Source organism: Oncorhynchus nerka, linkage group LG7, assembly GCF_034236695.1.
Source record: "Oncorhynchus nerka isolate Pitt River linkage group LG7, Oner_Uvic_2.0, whole genome shotgun sequence".
Lineage (NCBI taxonomy): Eukaryota > Metazoa > Chordata > Actinopteri > Salmoniformes > Salmonidae > Oncorhynchus > Oncorhynchus nerka.
The window spans coordinates 6,819,432-6,843,505 of NC_088402.1; the positions used below are offsets into that span (position 1 = coordinate 6,819,432).

Below are 24,074 nucleotides of genomic sequence, written 5' to 3' on the forward strand. Positions count from 1 at the left end.
TGGACATGAACCCACACAGTTTCACCTTCGTCGTCTAAGGGAGGGAGAGCCGACACCTACAGCCAATACTGGATAGCCAGGCCAAGACATACAAAGAATAACTAATTGTTGTCGAGTAGGAAACAAGGAGAACCATACCAACTCCAGCAGACACCGTCTAGAAGGTGAGCACACTATATCAATCAGTAAGGGACAGTTTAGTTTCGCAAGACCGTCTCGTGTTCCAATTGTTTGTTTTAGCAGTGTGCATTGTTCCTGTTCACACAGCGGTGAAGGAATTCATCTGAGCCTCAACCGCTCATCACCTGTATAACGTGGTGCTTTCAAGCGAGGAACAGATTTCACTGGCCTTGTCAGGCGTGATTTTAGGTCCTTCAACAGAAGTCGCGAAACTGTGACTCTCCAGAGTATGTTATACCCAGGTCGACTGACTCAAAAGGAACTGCCTTTCGCTACTGAGCACTCGATGAATCAACAGACAAAAGTCCAGAGGAAGAGATGGGTCTGTTGATCTTACAGAAATCTTTATTACACGTACTTTAAAAAAAGACAGCCTTTTATGATTCATCCTTATCACTCACTGACCTACAACCTCGGTCTGCTTTAAAAAGTACAACAGAATCAAAACATGAGCTAGTAGACAACCAAACCAAAATATTGACACCGGGACAATTTACAATTGTCCACACAGTATTCTGACCCGACTGTTTAAGCCCCCTCCCTCCCCTACCTGCTGTGCGCAGTTATAGGGTTAAGAGGTTATAGGGTTAAGAGGGGACAAGGAGCAGAGGGCAAGAGGTCACAGTAGTGGAAATTCTCCTCTAGGCCCGGATGGCCTTGAAGTCTTCAGGCATTTTGGGTGTGGCAGCTTGTCTGATTCGTGCCAATCTCAAACCCTCCAGCTTCCCCTCCAGCTTCCTCTTACCTGTAGAGCCAGAGAGAAACACACAATTAAAGCTGACTCATACACAGCCACCGACTATGGCAGGTAAATGAACAGTTCTGTCCATTAAGTGGTCGACAGAAAAATGTGTCTGATCCAGTTCCGATCTTTAGAAATGAACTCGACGTGGCCCAGGGTGGTCTACCTGTCTAAGACCATGCCTCTGGAGCACATGTACTGTCTCCGGGTTCACATCTGGCCCACCGCTCTATCAGCACCATCTCTCCTACCTTTCACCTCACTCTCCAGTTAACACACAACTATATATATATATAAATAAATGAACCTAATGACAACATCCACACTTACTGACCCTTTACTATGAGGGTAGGCCCCTCTGGACCTGCACTGCCTGCGGCCTGTGTTGCCCACACCCGTCCTTCCACTATCATATCAATACTGGATCAATAACCACTAACCTGATCATATCAATACTGGATCAATAACCACTAACCTGATCATGTCAATAACCACTAACCTGATCATGTCAATACTGGATCAATAACCACTAACCTGATCATATCAATAACCACTAACCTGATCATATCAATAACCACTAATCATATCAATACTGGATCAATAACCACTAACCTGATCATATCAATACTGGATCAATAACCACTAACCTGATCATATCAATACTGGATCAATAACCACTAACCTGATCATATCAATACTGGATCAACAACCACTAACCTGATCATATCAATACTGGATCAATAACCACTAACCTGATCATATCAATACTGGATCAATAACCACTAACCTGATCATGTCAATACTGGATCAATAACCTGATCATGTCAATACTGGATCAATAACCTGATCATATCAATACTGGATCAATAACCTGATCATATCAATACTGGATCAATAACCTGATCATATCAATACTGGATCAATAACCTGATCATATCAATACTGGATCAATAACCTGATCATATCAATACTGGATCAATAACCTGATCATATCAATACTGGATCGCGGTCTTCAATGCCAGTAAGAACCATGATATAAACCTTCACAGTGTTGCAGTTATCTTGCAGGTTTAATGCATTTACAGTCTAGTATATTTCAGGAATATATTGGTGAAGGGAGACAACAACAACGACAACAACAACGTGGAGTAGGGTGGGTACGTACGTGTGCGTAGCGGAGCGAGGAGATGGTAGTAGAGGGGGCGATGACGGGACAGAACCAACAGGAAGGCCAGACAGTATATCAGTTCTACTGCCTCATACTGAAGGCTACCTGTTAAAGCCTTACAGCCTAGAGAGAGACCTGGAGGCGGGGGGGGGGTAATTATCAGCACACTTAGCTAATCAAGACCACAGTGACGATGAGGGGACAAGAGATGGAGAAGGTGAGAGTGAGCTGGAAGCTAAAAACACACCGAAAGTACGGAGAGTCCTATATTAAGTAGTAAACATCTCAGGCTTGCCTTTGTTGCAGAGTCTGACTAGCTGGTTGGTGTACTCCGCCAAGTCCCAGATCAGGTTGAGGAAGTACGAGTGGTTTCCGCCCACTTTCTGACCAAACGGCAAACTCTGTGCACAGGCATGGAACCTAACGCCACAACCACAAAAAAATTCCATACATATTAATCTGTTATGGGTGACTAGAAGTTCCATACATATTATGGGTGACTAGAAGTTCCATACATATTATGGGTGACTAGAAGTTCCATACATATTAATCTGTTATGGGTGACTAGAAGTTCCATACATATTATGGGTGACTAGAAGTTCCATGCATATTATGGGTGACTAGAAGTTCCACGCATATTAATCTGTGTCCACTCTTGGAATAAAAGGTAACCCCCCCCCCCCCAAAAAAAAAAAATCAATGATTGACTCCATTACAGATAAATGAATAAAAGTGTTTTAATTTATAAACCCGGGGAAACATTAACCATAGAGAGATATAAACGTTCTACTACTGTGTATTACTGCACCTATAAAACAGTTAGTTAACCATCAATCTGCTCCATCCAGACACATTCATTCCTCTTATAAAGGAAGCTGGTGTGTCTCTGGGTTTCTTCCAGACAGAGAGGCTAAAGTCCTTCTCTGTTTACTCTGGATGGAGGAGACAGGGACAGGCACTGTGTGTGTGTGTGTGTGTGTGTGTGTGTGTGTGTGTGTGTGTGTGGTCACACGTTTCACGTAGGGCCGAAGCGAGACGTCAAACCACTGAAAAGGTCATTTTTCGGGTCAGACCAAAGGCTACCTTACCTGAACGCGTGCAGCAACACTAACTTATAGATGTTGCTATAGACAGCCTCCAGGGAGTTGGTCTGAAATATACACAACAGGGATTGGATGACAGTCCCACGTCAGGTGGGATAGAGAGTGGACAAGCAATTGATTGACAGGTGGTCATCGTATAGCAGAGCACGACTCACTTTGAGGTCCAGGAAGAGGGCGTGGCACTTGAATCTAAGGATGGACATGAGCTTCCTCTTCATTTGCTGCCCCGCGCAGTGGGCGGAGCCTAGCGTCAGGCTGTAGCGCAGGGATAGGCCAGCGTAGCTGAGAAGAGAGAGGAAGAAGAGCTCAGGTTCCGTTGTGCCCTACTTATCATAATGAAAACCTCCAGTTAGTTAAGAGTCGTCCTTACCAACTCTATTCATATTCATCCGATTAGACGGGTTGGATTGACCCATCAACAATCTGACCCCCCTCCAGTGCCACTAGGATGGGCGTCTACTGTTGCTCAGAGGGAATTTAAGAGAACTCTATACCAGTAAGTACAGCCAGGGTTCAAGGTAGTTTAGCACAATTTACCAGAACCCATAAAGGCAGTAACTGAGAGAGACAGGAACCATAACAGTAGATTGATTCCAAGCTGGCAGGCAGAGGTAGGACTTCAGTAACAGAGAATTCATCCTCCTAAATTCCCCTCTAGTACAAAAGGCTAAAAGAACCATCTAAAATCTGGCCAGAATTGATGTTGCTTGCAACAAAAGTTGCATCAGGGTTGCTCAGTGTGTCCTCTCTGAAAAACGTTGCCTGCAACAAAGTTGCACTACAAAAAGATTGAAATCATTCCTATAATATGAAAGTTATAAAACACACACACACACAACCAGTCAAATGTTTTAGAACTACTCATTCAAAAGGTTTTTCTTAATTTTTTGACTATTTTCTACATTGTAGAATAATAGTGAAGACATCAAAACTATTAAACACCACATATGGAATCATGTAGTAACCAAAAAAGTGTTAAATCAAAATATAGATTTTATATTTGAGATTCTGCAAAGAAGCCACCCTTTGCCTTGATGACAGCTTTGCACACAGGCATTCTGTCAACCAGCTTCATGAGGTAGTCACCTGGAATTCATGTCAACTAACAGGTGTGCCTTGTTAAAAAGGACAAATTGTGGGATTTCTTTCCTTCGTAATGCGTTTGAGTTTTTTGTTTTTTTACGTGTTATTTCTTACATTAGTACCCCAGGTCATCTTAGGTTTCATTACATACAGTCGAGAAGAACTACTGAATATAAGATCAGCGCCAACTCACCATCAGTACGACCAAGAATATGTTTTCCGCGACGCGGATCCGGTGTTCTGCCTTACAAACAGGACAACGGAATGGATCGCATGCAGCGACGCAAGGAAACGACTCCGAAAAAGAGGGAAACGAGGCGGTGTTCTGGTCAGACTCCGAAAAAGGGCACATCGCGCACCACTCCCCAGCATTCTTCTTGCCAATGTCCAGTCTCTTGACAACAAGGTTGACGAAATCCGAGCAAGGGTAGCATTCCAGAGGGACATCAGAGACTGCAACGTTCTCTGCTTCACAGAAACATGGCTTACTGGGAAGACGCTATCCGAGGCGGTGCAGCCAACGGGTTTCTCCACGCATCGCGCCGACAGAAACAAACATCTTTCTGGTAAGAAGAGTGGCGGGGCGTATGCCTCATGACTAACGAGACATGGTGTGATGAAGGAAACATACAGGAACTCAAATCCTTCTGTTCACCTGATTTAGAATTCCTCACAATCAAATGTAGACCGCATTATCTTCCAAGAGAATTCTCCTCGATTATAATCACAGCCGTATATATCCCCCCCCAAGCAGACACATCGATGGCTCTGAACGAACTTTATTTAACTCTTTGCAAACTGGAAACCATTTATCCGGAGGCTGCATTCATTGTAGCTGGGGATTTTAACAAAGCTAATCTGAAAACAAGACTCCCTAAATTTTACCAGCATATCGATTGCGCAACCAGGGGTGGTAAAACCTTGGATCATTGTTACTCTAACTTCCGCGACGCATATAAGGCCCTGCCCCGCCCCCCTTTCGGAAAAGCTGACCACGACTCCATTTTGCTGATCCCTGCCTACAGGCAGAAACTAAAACAAGAGGCTCCCACGCTGAGGTCTGTCCAACGCTGGTCAGACCAAGCTGACTCCACACTCCAAGACTGCTTCCATCACGTGGACTGGGACATGTTTCAGATTGCGTCAGATGGAAATATTGACGAATACGCTGATTCGGTGTGCGAGTTCATTAGAACGTGCGTCGAAGATGTCGTTCCCATAGCAACGATAAAAACATTCCCAAACCAGAAACCGTGGATTGATGGCAGCATTCGCGTGAAACTGAAAGCGCGAACCACTGCTTTTAATCAGGGCAAGGTGTCTGGTAATATGTCCGAATATAAACAATGCAGCTATTCCCTCCGCAAGGCTATTAAACAAGCTAAGCGTCAGTACAGAGACAAAGTGGAATCTCAATTCAATGGCTCAGACACAAGAGGCATGTGGCAGGGTCTACAGTCAATCACGGACTACAAGAAGAAACCCAGCCCAGTCACGGACCAGGATGTCTTGCTCCCAGGCAGACTAAATCACTTTTTGCCCGCTTTGAGGACAATACAGTGCCACTGACACGGCCTGCAACGAAAACATGCGGTCTCTCCTTCACCTGCAGCCGAGGTGAGTAAGACATTTAAACGTGTTAACCTCGCAAGGCTGCAGGCCCAGACGGCATCCCCAGCCGCGCCCTCAGAGCATGCGCAGACCAGCTGGCCGGTGTGTTTACGGACATATTCAATCAATCCCTATACCAGTCTGCTGTTCCCACATGCTTCAAGAGGGCCACCATTGTTCCTGTTCCCAAGAAAGCTAAGGTAACTGAGCTAAACGACTACCGCCCCGTAGCACTCACTTCAGTCATCATGAAGTGCTTTGAGAGACTAGTCAAGGACCATATCACCTCCACCCTACCTGACACCCTAGACCCACTCCAATTTGCTTACCGCCCAAATAGGTCCACAGACGATGCAATCTCAACCACACTGCACACTGCCCTAACCCACCTGGACAAGAGGAATACCTATGTGAGAATGCTGTTCATCGACTACAGCTCGGCATTCAATACCATAGTACCCTCCAAGCTCGTCATCAAGCTCGAGACCCTGGGTCTCGACCCCGCCCTGTGCAACTGGGTACTGGACTTCCTGACGGGCCGCCCACAGGTGGTGAGGGTAGGCAACAACATCTCCTCCCCGCTGATCCTCAACACGGGGCCCCACAAGGGTGCGTTCTGAGCCCTCTCCTGTACTCCCTGTTCACCCACGACTGCGTGGCCATGCACGCCTCCAACTCAATCATCAAGTTTGCGGACGACACAACAGTGGTAGGCTTGATTACCAACAACGACGAGACGGCCTACAGGGAGGAGGTGAGGGCCCTCGGAGTGTGGTGTCAGGAAAATAACCTCACACTCAACGTCAACAAAACTAAGGAGATGATTGTGGACTTCAGGAAACAGCAGAGGGAACACCCCTATCCACATCGATGGAACAGTAGTGGAGAGGGTAGCAAGTTTTAAGTTCCTCGGCATACACATCACAGACAAACTGAATTGGTCCACTCACACTGACAGCGTCGTGAAGAAGGCGCAGCAGCGCCTCTTCAACCTCAGGAGGCTGAAGAAATTCGGCTTGTCACCAAAAGCACTCACAAACTTCTACAGATGCACAATCGAGAGCATCCTGGCGGGCTGTATCACCGCCTGGTACGGCAACTGCTCCGCCCTCAACCGTAAGGCTCTCCAGAGGGTAGTGAGGTCTGCACAACGCATCACCGGGGGCAAACTACCTGCCCTCCAGGACAGCTACACCACCCGATGTTACAGGAAGGCCATAAAGATCATCAAGGACATCAACCACCCGAACCACTGCCTGTTCACCCCGCTATCATCCAGAAGGCGAGGTCAGTACAGGTGCATCAAAGCTGGGACCGAGAGACTGAAAAACAGCTTCTATCTCAAGGCCATCAGACTGTTAAACAGCAATCATTGAGTGGCTGCTGCCAACACACTGTCATTGACACTGACCCAACTCCAACCACTTTAATAATGGGAATTGATGGGAAATGATGTAAATATATCACTAGCCACTTTAAACAATGCTACCTTATATAATGTTACTTACCCTACATTATTCATCTCATATGCATATGTATATACTGTACTCTAGATCATCGACTGCATTCTTATGTCACTAGCCACTTTAACTATGCCACTTTGTTTACTTTGTCTACATACTCATCTCATATGTATATACTGTACTCGATACCATCTACTGTATGCTGCTCTGTACCATCACTCATTCATATATCCGTATGTACATATTCCTTATCCCCTTACACTGTGTATAAGACAGTAGTTTTGGAATTGTTAGTTAGATTACTTGTTGGTTATCACTGCATTGTCGGAACTAGAAGCACAAGCATTTCGCTACACTCGCATTAACATCTGCTAACCATGTGTATGTGACAAATAAAATTTGATTTGATTTGATTTGTTGTGACAAGGTAGGGATGGTACACAAAAGATAGCCCTATTTGGTAAAATACCAAGTCCATTTTATGGCAAGAACAGCTCAAATAAGCAAAGAGAAACGACAGTCCATCTTTACTTTAAGACATGAAGGTCAGTCAATCTGAAACATTTCAAGAACTTTGAAAGTTTCTTCAAGTGCAGTCGCAAAAACCATCAAGCGCTACGATGAAACTGGCTCTCATGAGGACCGCCACAGGAAAGGAAGACCCAGAGTTACCTCTGCTGCAGAGGATAAGTTCATTAGAGTTACCAGCCTCAGAAATTGCAGCTCAAATAAATGCTTCACAGAGTTCAAGTAACAGACACATCTCAACATCAACTGTTCAGAGGAGACTGCGTGAATCAGGCCTTCATGGTTGAATCGCTGCGAAGAAACCACCACTAAAAGGACACCAATAAGAAGAAGAGACTTGTTTGGGTCCAAGAAACACGAGCAATGGACATTAGACCGGTGGAAAACCTGTCCTTTGGTCTGATGAGTCCAAATGTGTAATTTTTAGTTCCAACCACCATGTCATTGTGAGACGGAGTAGTTACATCGATGATCTCCACATGTGTTTCCCACCAATGGCAAGCGCCAGCTGGAGTCGGGTAAAGCTCATCGCCATTGGACTCAGGAGTAGTGGAAACACGTTATCTGGCGTGATTAACCGCACTTCACCATCTGGCAGTCCGACGGACTAATATGGGTTTGGCGGATGCCAGGAGGGCGCTACTTGGCCAAATGCATAGTGCCGACTGTAAAGTTTGGCGGAGGAGGAATAATGGTCTGGGGCTGTTTTTCATGGTTCCTTAGTTCCAGTGAAGGGAAATCTTAACGCTACATTATACAATGACATTCTAGAGGATTCTGTGCTTCCAACTTTGTGGCAACAGTTTGAGGAAGGCCCTTTCCTGTTTCAGCATGACAAGGCCCCCTGTGCACAAGGCGAGGTCCATAGAGAAATGGTTTGTTGAGATCGGTGTGGAAGAACTTGACTGGCCTGCGCAGAGCCCCGACCTCAACCCTTATGGAACATCTTCAGGATGAATTGGAACAACCCGACAGCGAGCCAGGCCTAAATCGCTAAAACATCAGTGCCCGAACCAATGCTCTTACGGCTGATCGGAAGCAAGTCCCAGCAGCAACGTTTCAACATCTAGTGGAACAGCATTCGCAGACCACTGGAGGCTGTTATAGCAGAAAAGGGAGGACCAACTCCAGAGTGTAATATATATATATATATATATATTACCTGGCGTAGTTGTTGTGGACGTCCAGGGTGTGTGTATTCAGCAATAGTCCACACCAGGGGAACAGACAGTGTAAAGGCAGCAGGCGTACCCCAGCAGGACAGGACCCCCCCTCACCCCCGTCCCCCAAAGGGAAGTTAACAGCCACCTTCTGGGGGTTCACCACACACCCGTACCGTGGTACCCCCGCCATCAGGGTCCTAAGAAAAGGAGGAAATGACATCATCGACAGGAAATACATCAAACATGTGGGGATGGGGAGTATGGGGACCCACTGGAGACACCCAAAATATAGAAACCAACGGTTGATTTTACAGACTTGTGTTACAATTTCTGCCTCCAACAAGGACATGACCTCAACAAAATGTGAAATTTACTTTCACATTGTATAGTTGGCCCTAGCCACTGATCCACTAAGCTATTTCTCATCCACATATGGTAATGGTTAGCACAGGTCAGGAAGGTTATATATGGTAATGGTTAGCATAGGTCAGGAAGGTTATATAGGAGAGAAATGGGACCTACTTGAGGAAGGTCTGTGCCTGGCTCAGGTTAGGAGTGATGAGGAGGAAATCGTCAACCAGTCTCATCAGACACCTGACAGAGAAAGGCAGAGATAACAGGTTAGAGAGGCAGAGATAACAGGTTAGAGAGGCAGAGATAACAGGTTAGACATCTGACAGAGAGAGGCAGAGATAACAGGTTAGACGCCTGACAGAGAGAGGCAGAGATAACAGGTTAGACGCCTGATAGAGAGAGGCAGAGATAACAGATCAGACACCTGACAGAGAGAGGCAGAGATAACAGGTTAGAGAGGCAGAGATAACAGGTTAGAGAGGCAGAGATAACAGGTTAGAGAGGCAGAGATAACAGGTCAGACACCTACACACGGATACTTGGTTCTTTCAAAGGTTGCCCCCTGATGGCGAGTTGGGAGTTATTCAAGAAGTTTGACTGACAGACAAGAGGAATTTGATCCGAGGTGAATTAAACGTTTGGGGATTTGGGTTTAGATTCAAATCATTTGCACAACAGATCACAACACTGACCTTATTTAATATCTGAAAAGAAGAGAAAAGTCACTGGTCATATCCACTATGCTTCTCCACTATGCTTATTTATACAACCCCTTGTTTAACTTCCCAACCTCCTCCTTACCCTCCTCTCTGACTGACGTCAGAAACGTTATTCATACAACCCCTCGTTTAACTCCCCAACCTCCTACTTACCCTCCTCTCTGACTGACGTTATTTATACAACCCCTTGTTTAACTTCCCAACCTCCTCCTTACCCTCCTCTCCAACCTCCTCCTTACCCTCCTCGCTGACTGACGTTATTCATACAACCCCTCGTTTAACTCCCCAACCTCCTCCTTACCCTCCTCTCTGACTGACGTTATTTATACAACCCCTTGTTTAACTTCCCAACCTCCTCCTTACCCTCCTCTCCAACCTCCTCCTTACCCTCCTCTCCAACCTCCTCCTTACCCTCCTCCCCAACCTCCTCCTTACCCTCCTCCCCAACCTCCTCCTTACCCTCCTCGCTGACTGACGTTATTCATACAACCCCTCGTTTAACTCCCCAACCTCCTCCTTACCCTCCTCTCTGACTGACGTTATTTATACAACCCCTTGTTTAACTCCCCAACCTCCTCCTTACCCTCCTCTCTGACTGACGTCAGAAACGTTATTCATACAACCCCTCGTTTAACTCCCCAACCTCCTCCTTACCCTCCTCCCCAACCTCCTCCTTACCCTCCTCTCTGACTGACGTTATTTATACAACCCCTTGTTTAACTTCCCAACCTCCTCCTTACCCTCCTCTCTGACTGACGTCAGGGAACAGAAGGTTCTCCATGTGGCCGTAACAGAGGCAGCACAGCAGAGACGACACCACGGAACCCTGAGGAATCCCTGACACTGACGGAACGTTCTACAACACAGGGGGCATTAGACATTAGACAGGGGGGACATTAGACAGGGGGACATTAGACAGGGGGACATTAGACAGGGGGACATTAGACAGGGGGGCATTAGACGGGGGGGGGACATTAGACGGGGGGGGACATTAGACGGGGGGCATTAGACGGGGGGGCATTAGACAGGGGGACATTAGACAGGGGGACATTAGACAGGGGGGACATTAGACAGGGGGAGGTACATTAGACAGGGGGAGGTACATTAGACAGGGGGCATTAGACAGGGGGCATTAGACAGGGGGCATTAGACAGGGGGGCATTAGACAGGGGGGCATTAGACAGGGGGGCATTAGACAGGGGGACATTAGACAGGGGGGCATTAGACAGGGGGGCATTAGACAGGGGGACATTAGACAGGGGGGGACATTAGACAGGGGGGACATTAGACAGGGGGACATTAGACAGGGGGGGGGACATTAGACAGGGGGACATTAGACAGGGGGACATTAGACAGGGGGACATTAGACAGGGGGACATTAGACGGGGGGGGGCATTAGACGGGGGGGACATTAGACAGGGGGCATTAGACAGGGGGCATTAGACAGGGGGCATTAGACGGACGGGGGGCAATTAGACAGGGGGACATTAGACAGGGGGGGGGACATTAGACAGGGGGACATTAGACAGGGGGGACATTAGACAGGGGGACATTAGACAGGGGGGACATTAGACAGGGGGTACATTAGACAGGGGACATTAGACAGGGGGGACATTAGACAGGGGGGACATTAGACAGGGGGACATTAGACAGGGGGACATTAGACAGGGGGACATTAGACAGGGGGGACATTAGACAGGGGGTACATTAGACAGGGGGTACATTAGACAGGGGGAGGTACATTAGACAGGGGGACATTAGACAGGGGGACATTAGACAGGGGGGCATTAGACAGGGGGCATTAGACAGGGGGGCACATTAGACAGGGGGACATTAGACAGGGGGACATTAGACAGGGGGACATTAGACAGGGGGGACATTAGACAGGGGGGACATTAGACAGGGGGACATTAGACAGGGGGCATTAGACGGGGGGGACATTAGACAGGGGGGACATTAGACAGGGGGGACATTAGACAGGGGGGACATTAGACAGGGGGACATTAGACAGGGGGACATTAGACAGGGGGGGGACATTAGACAGACTGAAGTATGGAGACTTCAGAGGAACTCAGTCATTAAAGAATAATGGGATAATTTGACACAAAAACAAAGTATGTAAAAGTTTTTTTTATATAAAAATGTAGAGAAAGAGAAAATATAATCGTCTCACTTCTTCCCAAACTGGACAACACAGCTAGAGAGCATCTGGGTGAAGAACTCCAAGACGTCTTTGCCATGAATATCTGTGGAGAAATGCTGACAGAAGATAACACTAGCGTTAGAACACCCTAGATTTAGAATACACTAGCGTTAGAACACCCTAGATTTAGAATACACTAGCGTTAGAACACCCTAGATTTAGAATACACTAGCGTTAGAACACACTAGATTTAGAATACACTAGCGTTAGAACACACTAGATTTAGAATACATTAGCGTTAGAACACACTAGATTTAGAATACATTAGCGTTAGAACACACTAGATTTAGAATACACTAGCGTTAGAACACCCTAGATTTAGAATACACTAGCGTTAGAACACCCTAGATTTAGAACACCCTAGCGTTAGAAAACCCTAGATTTAGAATACACTAGCGTTAGAACACCCTAGATTTAGAACACACTAGATTTAGAACACACTAGATTTAGAACACACTAGATTTAGAACACCCTAGATTTAGAATACACTAGCGTTAGAACACCCTAGATTTAGAATACACTAGCGTTAGAACACCCTAGATTTAGAACACCCTAGCGTTAGAACACCCTAGATTTAGAATACACTAGCGTTAGAACACACTAGATTTAGAACACACTAGATTTAGAACACCCTAGTGTTAGAACGCACTAGCGTTAGAACGCACTAGCGTTAGAATACACTAGATTTAGAATACACTAGATTTAGAACGCCATAGATTTAGAACACACTAGCGTTAGAACGCACTAGCCCCTAGATTTAGAACGCCCTAGATTTAGAACGCCCTAGATTTAGAACGCCCTAGATTTAGAACGCCCTAGATTTAGAACGCACTAGCGTTAGAACACCTCAGCCAGGAAGAGTCGGGATTTACTATTAAAATGGGTGCTGTGTTGGGACAATTCTAGAAGGAATTAAATAGTTATTGGTATTGTAGGATACCGCTGTAGCACTTCTTCAAAAATGGCTGCCATTCCATCCTCTCACCTGCTCCACCAGTATGGCATCGTGAACTTTGCCCTCTCTCTGCAGTGCCATCACAAAGCCTTTCATGTTGGTGGACGCCACAGTGTCTGCCTACACGGAAGACACACAAAATGGACACAAGAACACAGACAAATGTAAACGAAACAAAGTTGTGCGGGGGGACAAGTTTGGCGAGACAAAGGACTGGTAAGGGTGTGTGTGTGTGTGTGTGTGCTGTACCTGTCTCACAAAGGACTGGTGAGTGTGTGTGTGTGTGTGTGTGTGTGCTGTACCTGTCTGACAAAGGACTGGTAAGAGTGTGTGTGTGTGTGTGTGCTGTACCTGTCTGACAAAGGACTGGTAAGAGTGTGTGTGTGTGTGTGTGTGTGCTGTACCTGTCTGACAAAGGTCTTCTTGAGGCCCTCATGGGTGTCGGCCCACACCTTGGCATAGCATCGCACTGAGAAAAGCTCTTCCTGCACATGTGACAGGACCTGACCAATCACCTCCAAGAGCTGAGTGTGGGGTAGACTGTCGTAGGCCCCACTCACATCCACCTGAGAGAGGGGTGGTAAGAGAGATTACATTTAGGTTTATTTATGTTCCCTTACGTACTTTAACTAGTTGCACTTCGTTACAACACTGTATACAGCCATAATATTACATTTTAAAATGTCTCTATTCCTTTGAAACTTTTTGTGAGTCTAATAATGTTTGTTAATTTAGGACTATTTCACTTTTGTTTATTAACTATTTCACTTGCTTTGGCGACGTTAACACGTTTCCCATGCCAATAAAGCCCTTGAATTGAGAGAAAGAGAGGGGGGTAGACAGAGATGGTGAAGAGAGAGAGAGGGGGTAGAGAGAGATGGTGAAGAGAGAGGGGGGGTTGTAGAGTTTGATGGTAAAGAGAGAGGGGGTTGTAGAGTTTGATGGTAAAGAGAGAGGAGGGGGGGTTGTAGAGTTTGATGGTAAAGAGAGAGGGGGGGGGTTGTAGAGTTTGATGGTAAAGAGAGAGGGGGGGTTGTAGAGTTTGATGGTAAAGAGAGCGAGACAGAGAGCGAGACAGAGAGCGAGACAGAGAGCGAGACAGAGAGCGAGACAGAGAGCGAGACAGAGAACGAGACAGAGAACAAGACAGAGAACAAGACAGAGAACCCTCACGCCACTGGCTGAGTTATTGTTTTTTGGGGGGCAGAATAATGGGAGGTGTTGGTCAGTTTATCATCTCGGAAAATAGCGCCCGCATGGGCCGGCCGTGAGGCCCAATCACAGAACTACAATTAGAATGTTAATTCATTAGCATCTCTGTGGGCCGAGTCATAAAGACGTCATTTAACTTTAAAAAAATGAAATGACCTTTTACTGTGGCATAGACAACCATTATTGTTTTTTATTCATCCAACATCTTCCCCCGGCTCCAAACCATGGTGAATGGGAAGAGACATCCGTTACACATGACAACAAGAAGTGTCACATTTGGTGATTGCAAAGAACAGGTCAGAATTATCCGCGCACGTCCTGGTCTGGTTGAACCACATGGCGTTTTGGAGAGTAGGCCTTTGCCTACCAACCTACCAACCTACCAACCGTTTAAATTCATCCTCTGATTTTTCAGCACTCTGACGTGTGGTAATGTGTGTTTATTTGACCTTTATGTAAAGGTTATTTAACTAGGCAAGTCAGTTAAGAACAAATTATTATTTTACAATGACGGCCTAGGAACAGTGGGTTAACTGGTCTGGGAACAGTGGGTTAACTGGTCTGGGAACAGTGGGTTAACTGGTCTGGGAACAGTGGGTTAACTGGTCTGGGAACAGTGGGTTAACTGGTCTGGGAACAGTGGGTTAACTGGTCTGGGAACAGTGGGTTAACTGGTCTAGGAACAGTGGGTTAACTGGTCTAGGAACAGTGGGTTAACTAGTCTAGGAACAGTGGGTTAACTGGTCTAGGAACAGTGGGTTAACTGGTCTAGGAACAGTGGGTTAACTGGTCTAGGAACAGTGGGTTAACTGGTCTAGGAACAGTGGGTTAACTGGTCTAGGAACAGTGGGTTAACTGGTCTGGGAACAGTGGGTTAACTGGTCTAGGAACAGTGGGTTAACTGGTCTAGGAACAGTGGGTTAACTGGCCTAGGAACAGTGGGTTATAACGGCCTTGTTCAGGGGGCAGAACGACAGATTTTTACCTTGTCAGCTGGGGGATTCAACCTTTCGGTTACTAGTCCAACGCTCTAACCACTAGGCTACCTGCCGCCCCACAATGTACAGTACATACTGGATACGGTAATGAATAACAATGGTCTAATAGCCTACAGTTCTCTTGACATTTTGTTTTCATTGTGATAGGCTCATGTTTTACCGGTAGGGCGTACCCCCACTATTTATTTTACCGGGACGCCGTACCGTACCAGCTTACTTTCACCCCTGGGGGAGAGAGAGAGAGCAAGTGGAGAGAAAATGAGAGGGGAGGGGGGGGGGGGGAGTAACGGTATAGAACTATGGAATGAAACGGTCAGATCAACCTTGACAAAGTAGAGCGGCTGTGGTTTGTCTTTCTGAGCAGGGGTGATGGAAGAGAGGACTCTGTGGATGTCGGTCAACCCCCACACTGTAGAGCCCAGGAGAGAGGGAGAGGACCGTACACAGACACCTAGCACATCTAACAGCTCCTTCACACGGGTCTGGAACAACTGGAGGGGACAGAACACAAACACACACACACAAACACACACACACACACATTGTCAGCAAGACAGACACAAACGTAAACTTCTGAAAACACTTCTTATTAAAAAGGGGTCAAAGTCATACCCTCGTTTTGGTGTCCGCCCCTATGACCCGTGTGATGGGTCTCATGCCTTCGGTCTTGGGGATGAAGCGGAGGCGGGAGGTGACAGTGGTTTTGGGGAGCGACGTCATCTGGGCCAGGGTCAACTCTGACATCTGACCTTTAGAGAGGTGACCACTGGGAACAAGGTCATAAAAATGAGTCAACGCTGACCACAGAGTTAAAGTGAGCTGTGTGTGAGCGGGAGCGAGACACGAGACAGAACGAGACACAGAGACAGAGCGAGACAGAGCGAGACGCAGAGACACAGCGACACAGCGAGACACAGCGAGACACAGAGACAGAGCGAGACACAGCAAGACACAGAGAGACACAGAGACAGAGCGACAGAGCGAGACACAGAGACAGAGCGAGACACAGAGACAGAGCGAGACACAGAGACAGAGCGAGACACAGAGACAGAGAGACAGAGACAGAGAGACACAGAGACAGAGCGAGACACAGAGACAGAGCGAGACACAGAGACAGAGCGAGACACAGAGAGACACAGAGACAGAGCGAGACACAGCGACAGAGCGAGACACAGCGACAGAGCGAGACACAGCGACAGAGCGAGACACAGAGACACAGAGACACAGAGAGAGCGAGACACAGAGAGAGCGAGACACAGAGAGAGCGAGACACAGAGAGAGCGAGACACAGAGAGAGAGACAGAGCGAGACACAGAGAGAGCGAGACACAGAGACAGAGCGAGACACAGCGAGACACAGAGACACAGCGAGACACAGCGAGACACAGAGAAACACAACGACGGAGCGACACACAACGACAGAGCGACACACAGTGACAGAGCGACAGAGCGAGACACAGCGACAGAGCGAGACACAGCGACAGAGCGAGACACAGCGACAGAGCGAGACACAGCGACAGAGCGAGACACAGCGACAGAGCGGGACACAGAGACAGAGAGGGACACAGAGACAGAGAGGGACACAGAGACAGAGAGGGACACAGAGACAGAGAGGGACACAGAGACAGAGAGGGACACAGAGACAGAGAGGGACACAGAGAGGGACACAGAGACAGAGAGAGACACAGAGACAGAGAGAGACACAGAGACAGAGAGACACAGAGACAGAGAGAGACACAGAGACAGAGCGAGACACAGAGACAGAGCGAGACAGAGACAGAGCGAGACACAGAGACAGAGAGAGACACAGAGACAGAGCGAGACACAGAGACAGAGAGAGACACAGAGACAGAGAGAGACAGAGACAGAGAGACACAGACAGAGAGACACAGACAGAGAGAAACACAGACAGAGAGAGACACAGAGACAGAGAGAGACACAGAGACAGAGAGAGACACAGAGACAGAGAGACAGAGAGACACAGAGACAGAGAGAGACAGAGACAGAGAGAGACACAGAGACAGAGCGAGACACAGAGACAGAGCGAGACACAGAGACAGAGCGAGACACAGAGACAGAGCGAGACACAGAGACAGAGCGAGACACAGAGACAGAGAGAGACACAGAGACAGAGAGAGACACAGAGACAGAGAGAGACAGAGACAGAGAGAGACACAGACAGAGAGAGACACAGACACAGCGAGACACAGAGACAGCGAGACAGAGCGACAGAGCGAGACACAGAGACAGAGCGACAGAGCGAGACACAGAGACAGAGCGAGACACAGAGACAGAGCGAGACACAGCGAGACACAGAGACAGAGCGAGACACAGAGACAGAGCGAGACACAGAGACAGACACAGACAGAGCGAGACACAGAGACAGAGCGAGACACAGCGAGATACAGAGACACAGAGACAGAGCGAGACACAGCGACAGAGCGAGACACAGAGACAGAGCGAGACACAGAGACAGAGCGAGACACAGAGACAGAGCGAGACACAGAGACAGAGCGAGACACAGAGACAGAGCGAGACACAGAGACAGAGCGAGACACAGAGACAGAGAGAGACACAGAGACAGAGCGAGACACAGAGACAGAGCGAGACACAGAGACAGAGAGAGACACAGAGACAGAGAGAGACACAGAGACAGAGCGAGACACAGAGACAGAGCGAGACACAGAGACACAGCGACAGAGAGAGACACAGAGACAGAGCGACAGAGCGAGACACAGAGACAGAGAGAGACACAGAGACAGAGCGAGACACAGAGACACAGCGAGACACAGAGACAGAGCGAGACACAGAGACAGAGCGAGACACAGCGAGACACAGAGACAGAGACAGACAGAGCGAGACACAGAGACAGAGCGAGACACAGAGACAGAGCGAGACAGAGAGAGACACAGAGACAGAGCGAGACAGAGCGAGACACAGAGAGAGCGAGAGACAGAGCGAGACACAGACAGAGAGAGACACAGAGACAGAGCGAGACACAGAGACAGAGCGAGACACAGAGAGAGCGAGAGACAGAGAGACACAGAGATTTTGTTTAAGTCTGAGTGACTAAACAACTGAGGGCTGTGTATGATAGTGAGACACAGCGTTATCATGTCCTGCTCCTGCAGCTTGGCCCAGACCTGGTAACTGTGTATAATACCTGAGAGCTAGCTCCTGCAGCTTGGCCCAGACCTGCTAACTGTGTATAATACCTGAGAGCTAGCTCCTGCAGCTTGGCCCAGACCTGCTAACTGTGTATAATACCTGAGAGCTAGCTCCTGCAGCTTGGCCCAGACCTGCTAACTGTGTATAATACCTGAGAGCTAGCTCCTGCAGCTTGGCCCAGACCTGGTAACTGTATAATACCTGAGAGCTAGCTCCTGCAGCTTGGCCCAGACCTGGTAACTGTGTATAATACCTGAGAGCTAGCTCCTGCAGCTTGGCCCAGACCTGGTAACTGTGTATAATACCTGAGAGCCAGCTCCTGCAGCTTGGCCCAGACCTGGTAACTGTATAATACCTGAGAGCTAGCTCCTGCAGCTTGGCCCAGACCTGGTAACTGTGTATAATACCTGAGAGCTAGCTCCTGCAGCTTGGCCCAGACCTGGTAACTGTGTATAATACCTGAGAGCTAGCTCCTGCAGCTTGGCCCAGACCTGGTAACTGTGTATAATACCTGAGAGCTAGCTCCTGCAGCTTGGCCCAGACCTGCTAACTGTGTATAATACCTGAGAGCTAGCTCCTGCAGCTTGGCCCAGACCTGGTAACTGTATAATACCTGAGAGCTAGCTCCTGCAGCAGCTTGGCCCAGACCTGGTAACTGTGTATAATACCTGAGAGCTAGCTCCTGCAGCTTGGCCCAGACCTGGTAACTGTGTATAATACCTGAGAGCTAGTCCTGCAGCTTGGCCCAGACCTGGTAACTGTGTATAATACCTGAGAGCTAGCTCCTGCAGCTTGGCCCAGACCTGGTAACTGTGTATAATACCTGAGAGCTAGCTCCTGCAGCTTGGCCCAGACCTGGTAACTGTGTATAATACCTGAGAGCTAGCTCCTGCAGCTTGGCCCAGACCTGGTAACTGTGTATAATACCTGAGAGCTAGCTCCTGCAGCTTGGCCCAGACCTGCTAACTGTGTATAATACCTGAGAGCTAGCTCCTGCAGCTTGGCCCAGACCTGGTAACTGTATAATACCTGAGAGCTAGCTCCTGCAGCTTGGCCCAGACCTGGTAACTGTGTATAATACCTGAGAGCTAGCTCCTGCAGCTTGGCCCAGACCTGGTAACTGTGTATAATACCTGAGAGCTAGCTCCTGCAGCTTGGCCCAGACCTGCTAACTGTGTATAATACCTGAGAGCTAGCTCCTGCAGCTTGGCCCAGACCTGGTAACTGTGTATAATACCTGAGAGCTAGCTCCTGCAGCTTGGCCCAGACCTGGTAACTGTGTATAATACCTGAGAGCTAGCTCCTGCAGCTTGGCCCAGACCTGGTATCTGTAGAAGCGCAGGGCGTTCTTCTGTCCCATGCTCTCTGTGACATAGAACACAGCTCTCACCAGGCCTAGCACATAGCCATCCAGCAGCCAAGCCAGGAGCTGGCCTAGCACTCGCGTCCGATACGACAGCTCACTGGGCGGGTAGCGGCCTGGGGATGAGAGGGGTTAGAATGGGTGGAATGAAGGTAAGTAACAGATTTAATGGAAGCTGGATGGAGAAGGAGAGAGAGAGAGAGAAGGGGGCAAAGTTAAAAGTCTGGGAAAGTAGTGGAAGAGGAACTGACCTGTCTTGCTGATCTTCAGCCAATCACAGTCATTCACCTTCATCTTCCACATCAGCTCAGCCAATGACATCCTCTCAAACTTGCCCATGGACAGGAAGTTCCTGACTGAGGACAGGAATTTGAATCGGTTATGGTCCGACCCCCAGAACACCGAGGGGACCACCGCGTTGAGGCACTCTCTGACAAAGAGGTACACCCGGTGAGGTGCACTGTGCTGGGGCAGGAGGGAGGCCATATCCCCCTGTCCCACTGCTGGACAAACCCTCTGCAGTATCTTAGAGTAGGGACACCTCCTGTGTCGCCGTAGCAACTGACAAAACAGAGGCACCAAGGTGAAAAACCTTCTGGGAAGTCTCTCAGGCTTCCTTTCGGTTCCGTTCAGATAGGCCACGCCTTCAAAAAAGACCAGTCTCACTAAGTCTCGCCCCTGCAGACGCCTGGGCCCCTCGTCTCTACTTTTCCTCTTCCTGTTCAGTAGGAAGCGACGCATGCCTCGCCCTCCGTAGAGCATGCCCAGGGTGCGGATGAAACACTGGGAGTGGGGAAGTGGTGGGAACGACCCTGTTCTCCAACTAGGACCCCCCTCTACATGGACGGTGGCCGATACGTGTCCAGACTGTTCTTCTACTGGTCTTTGGACTACAGCCGCTGGCCTTTTATGTCCTGTTTTCATCGACATCTGCTCGATATTACCTGTGCCGTCGGAGACCTGTTTAGAGCTCTCGGCGGGCGCTATGGTAACCATCACAGCCTCCAATGGTCTTCCGGGTCCAGACAGTTGCTCCATTGGCTTCCTGAGACATTCCATTTCTGCGGACACCTGTTCCACATTGCTAGAACCATTGAAAACCTGTAGGCTCTGTGTGGGTCCCTTGGTGAGAGAAATAACCTCCACTGGTCTCTTGACCCCATTTGTTTCCAGTGTTCTGTGCTTCCGATCGCTAGTCCCACTGGAGACTGTGGGAGATTCTCTTTGAGTGCATCTCCTTTTTCCAGGCAAACACCCATCTCCTTCCACCTCCTCCCTCTTCCTCTTCCCCTTCCCTCCCAAACCTACCTCTTCCCTCTTCCTCTTCCCTCCCAAACTGACCTCGTCTCCCTTCCTTTTCCCAGTGTCTCTACCTCCATCCCTTCTCCTTTTTCTCCCATCAGAACCCTGAAATACCCATCCCCCGTTTCTGACCTCCTTACTTCTACCTCTGCTGTTCCTAGTAGTACCATTCCGTTTGTATCCCAGGTGGAACCTAGAGATACCCGTTGACATGGAAACGCGGTCGTACACAGGCACGCCGCACACCTGGAACGCGGACGACGGCGGCACCGTCACGAACAAGGAACAGCTCTCCAGGAGATACTTGGAGACGTCCGTGCCGAGGCGCTGGCAGATCCTCTTCCACAAGTCGCTGCCGTGGATGTACGCGGCACTCTGAGTGATCTCGCCATGAAACTTAAACTGGTCGGCGTCGCGGTCCTGGAACGTGTAACCATAACCGTGCGCCAGGACATTCCGTTTCTTTTTCCTCTTGATGTTGTTCAACACGAACGCCAACAGCTCGGGCACGGTGCTGATCTAGAGTAGGACATTTAAATCAATACATCAACATAACTGGCACAATGTTTTGTTTTGTTTTGTGTGTATGTCTCTGTGCATTTTAATCCATGGCTTTTGGGGGTCAAACATAGCACTGTAAAACAATACAAAACACCTCTCTTAAAGTCAAAATGTCAGTTCAAAACGTTGCATTTCATTACAAATATTGAACTACGCTGGCTAAGTAAAAATTCGGCTACTCCATGCGGTTAGATAGCTAGTTACTTAGGCTATGCTTTAGTTATGTAACTAGCCAACTACACATGTACCTGATTGCAGCTGGGGACGTCCTGTAGGGTTTTATCCGTGCAGACAAACACTCCCCGGACAAACGATATGAAGCGCGTTGTATCTGTCGGTTCGATGAGCACCGCTCTCTGTCCCTCTCTGAATACAGTATGGTTTGCAAACTCCTCCAGGGTCTCCACATGCCGATACAGAGAGCTGAGTATGCCGAGCACCCGTGTCATATCGCCACTGGGCATTTTGAACGGATATCCTAGTTACTCACTACTACTATCTCGTAGTAAAGCTGGATTGTTGTACCCATTTATTAATGTCACTCTGTGTAGCCTAGAGATGTTGTTTGTCTGTTTCGGAATCCGACAACCAGCGATACACGGTTCATACTTGTTCCTGATCCCACTTTCAGGCGCTCAACGAATCGGAAGCTAGAAAACGTCACCCTCTAACGTTAGTCCAAAATCAAGGTTTATTGGTCGCGTTATACGGTTTAGCAGATGTTATAACGAGTGTAGCGAAATGCTCACGTTACCAGCTCCTAACAATGCAGTAAATTGTTCACAATAATACAAGTACACTATAATAATGAACTAGAAATAGAGAAATGTCGGAGAGAATGAACCCAAATTGCATTCTCAAGCCCCGGAAGCAGACATTCAACTTGCTATTCATCTGCTTCTCAAGTTTAATAATGTCCAAATAAATTCGGTACTTACCAAAGAATGGAGTTTCGCTGAGCAACTATTTTTATAATGGTCGTTATGTACTTCTAAAAAAAGGCCTAAATAAAAATGACATGCAACCCCCAAAAAATCCCGTGTCTGAATTAAAATCCAAGTATTGTTTTTGACCTATTCTGCACCCCAATAAAATCACTCGGTTTATTTAGAAATATGCCATCACTGTAAAAAATGAATATATATATATATTCGTTTTAAGTATATTGTCTACTTAATCTACTTTGATGAAATATGATTGTATTCCGTGTAGCGCAGTGAAACAACAGATAGATAAGACGTTCATAAAGTGTTGTAGGTGACAGTGATTTCCTGCTGCGGAATCAGCCGAACTGTGCTTGGCAGTAATGACCAGTGTTGCCAACTCATTTTCAGGGGAAGTTGCTACAAGCAGGTTTTAAAAAAATATATATTTTTTAAACAAATATCAACAAACAAAAGAGGGATAGTCACATGCAAACAAACTATTTACATTGCCAGGAATCCTAAACAAATAAATCATATTCATTACTAATACAAGTTTGAATTGCCTTTTTTGTTTTTCATTTTAGTTAAAGTGGTGCCATTGTAACAGTATAACTTTAGACCGTCCCCTCGCCCATACCCGGGCGCGAACCAGGGACCCTCTGCACATTTAACAACAGTCACCCACGAAGCATCGTTTACCCATCGCTCCACAAAAGGGGAACTACTACTTCAAGGTCTCAGAGCAAGTGACGTCACCGATTGAAACGCTATTTGACGCGAACCACCGCTAACTAGCTAGCCGTTTCACATCCGTTACACCATATTGTTTAAACTAAAAAAAAGTTAGGTTTTTGAATTAGACCATTTGTGAATGTGAAATGTACCTAGTATTATTAGCAGTTGAATTAAATATACTACGTTGCTAGAGGCAGGTTGATTTGTTGCTAAATGACGTTGTGGTGTCATTACGTAGAATACACAATAACGTTGACTGCCATCTCGGCAAAACCAATCATATTTGTTCAGGTAGAGACACCCACTGGCCATCTCGGCAAAACCAATCATATTTGTTCAGGTAGAGACACCCACTGGCCATCTCGGCAAAACCAATCATATTTGTTCAGGTAGAGACACCCACTGGCCATCTCGGCAAAACCAATCATATTTGTTCAGGTAGAGACACCCACTGGCCATCTCGGCAAAACCAATCATATTTGTTCAGGTAGAGACACCCACTGGCCATCTCAGGTAGAGCAAAACCAATCATATTTGT

At 47.6% G+C, this 24,074-nt stretch overlaps 1 protein-coding gene across 1 annotated transcript; it reads right to left on the reverse strand.

Moving 5' to 3' along the window:
- Positions 1-507: 507 nt before the first annotated feature.
- tert (telomerase reverse transcriptase) lies at positions 508-22,778 on the reverse strand. The gene is given in 17 exon segments (XM_065020132.1): positions 508-925; positions 2,088-2,225; positions 2,386-2,510; positions 3,179-3,240; positions 3,349-3,475; positions 9,041-9,238; positions 9,564-9,635; positions 10,855-10,957; positions 10,960-10,970; positions 12,288-12,373; positions 13,303-13,392; positions 13,677-13,838; positions 15,806-15,973; positions 16,095-16,248; positions 19,939-20,128; positions 20,264-21,833; positions 22,124-22,778. Coding segments are annotated over 17 exon segments (3,576 nt in total). The 5' UTR covers positions 22,340-22,778; the 3' UTR covers positions 508-821.
- Positions 22,779-24,074: the final 1,296 nt, after the last annotated feature.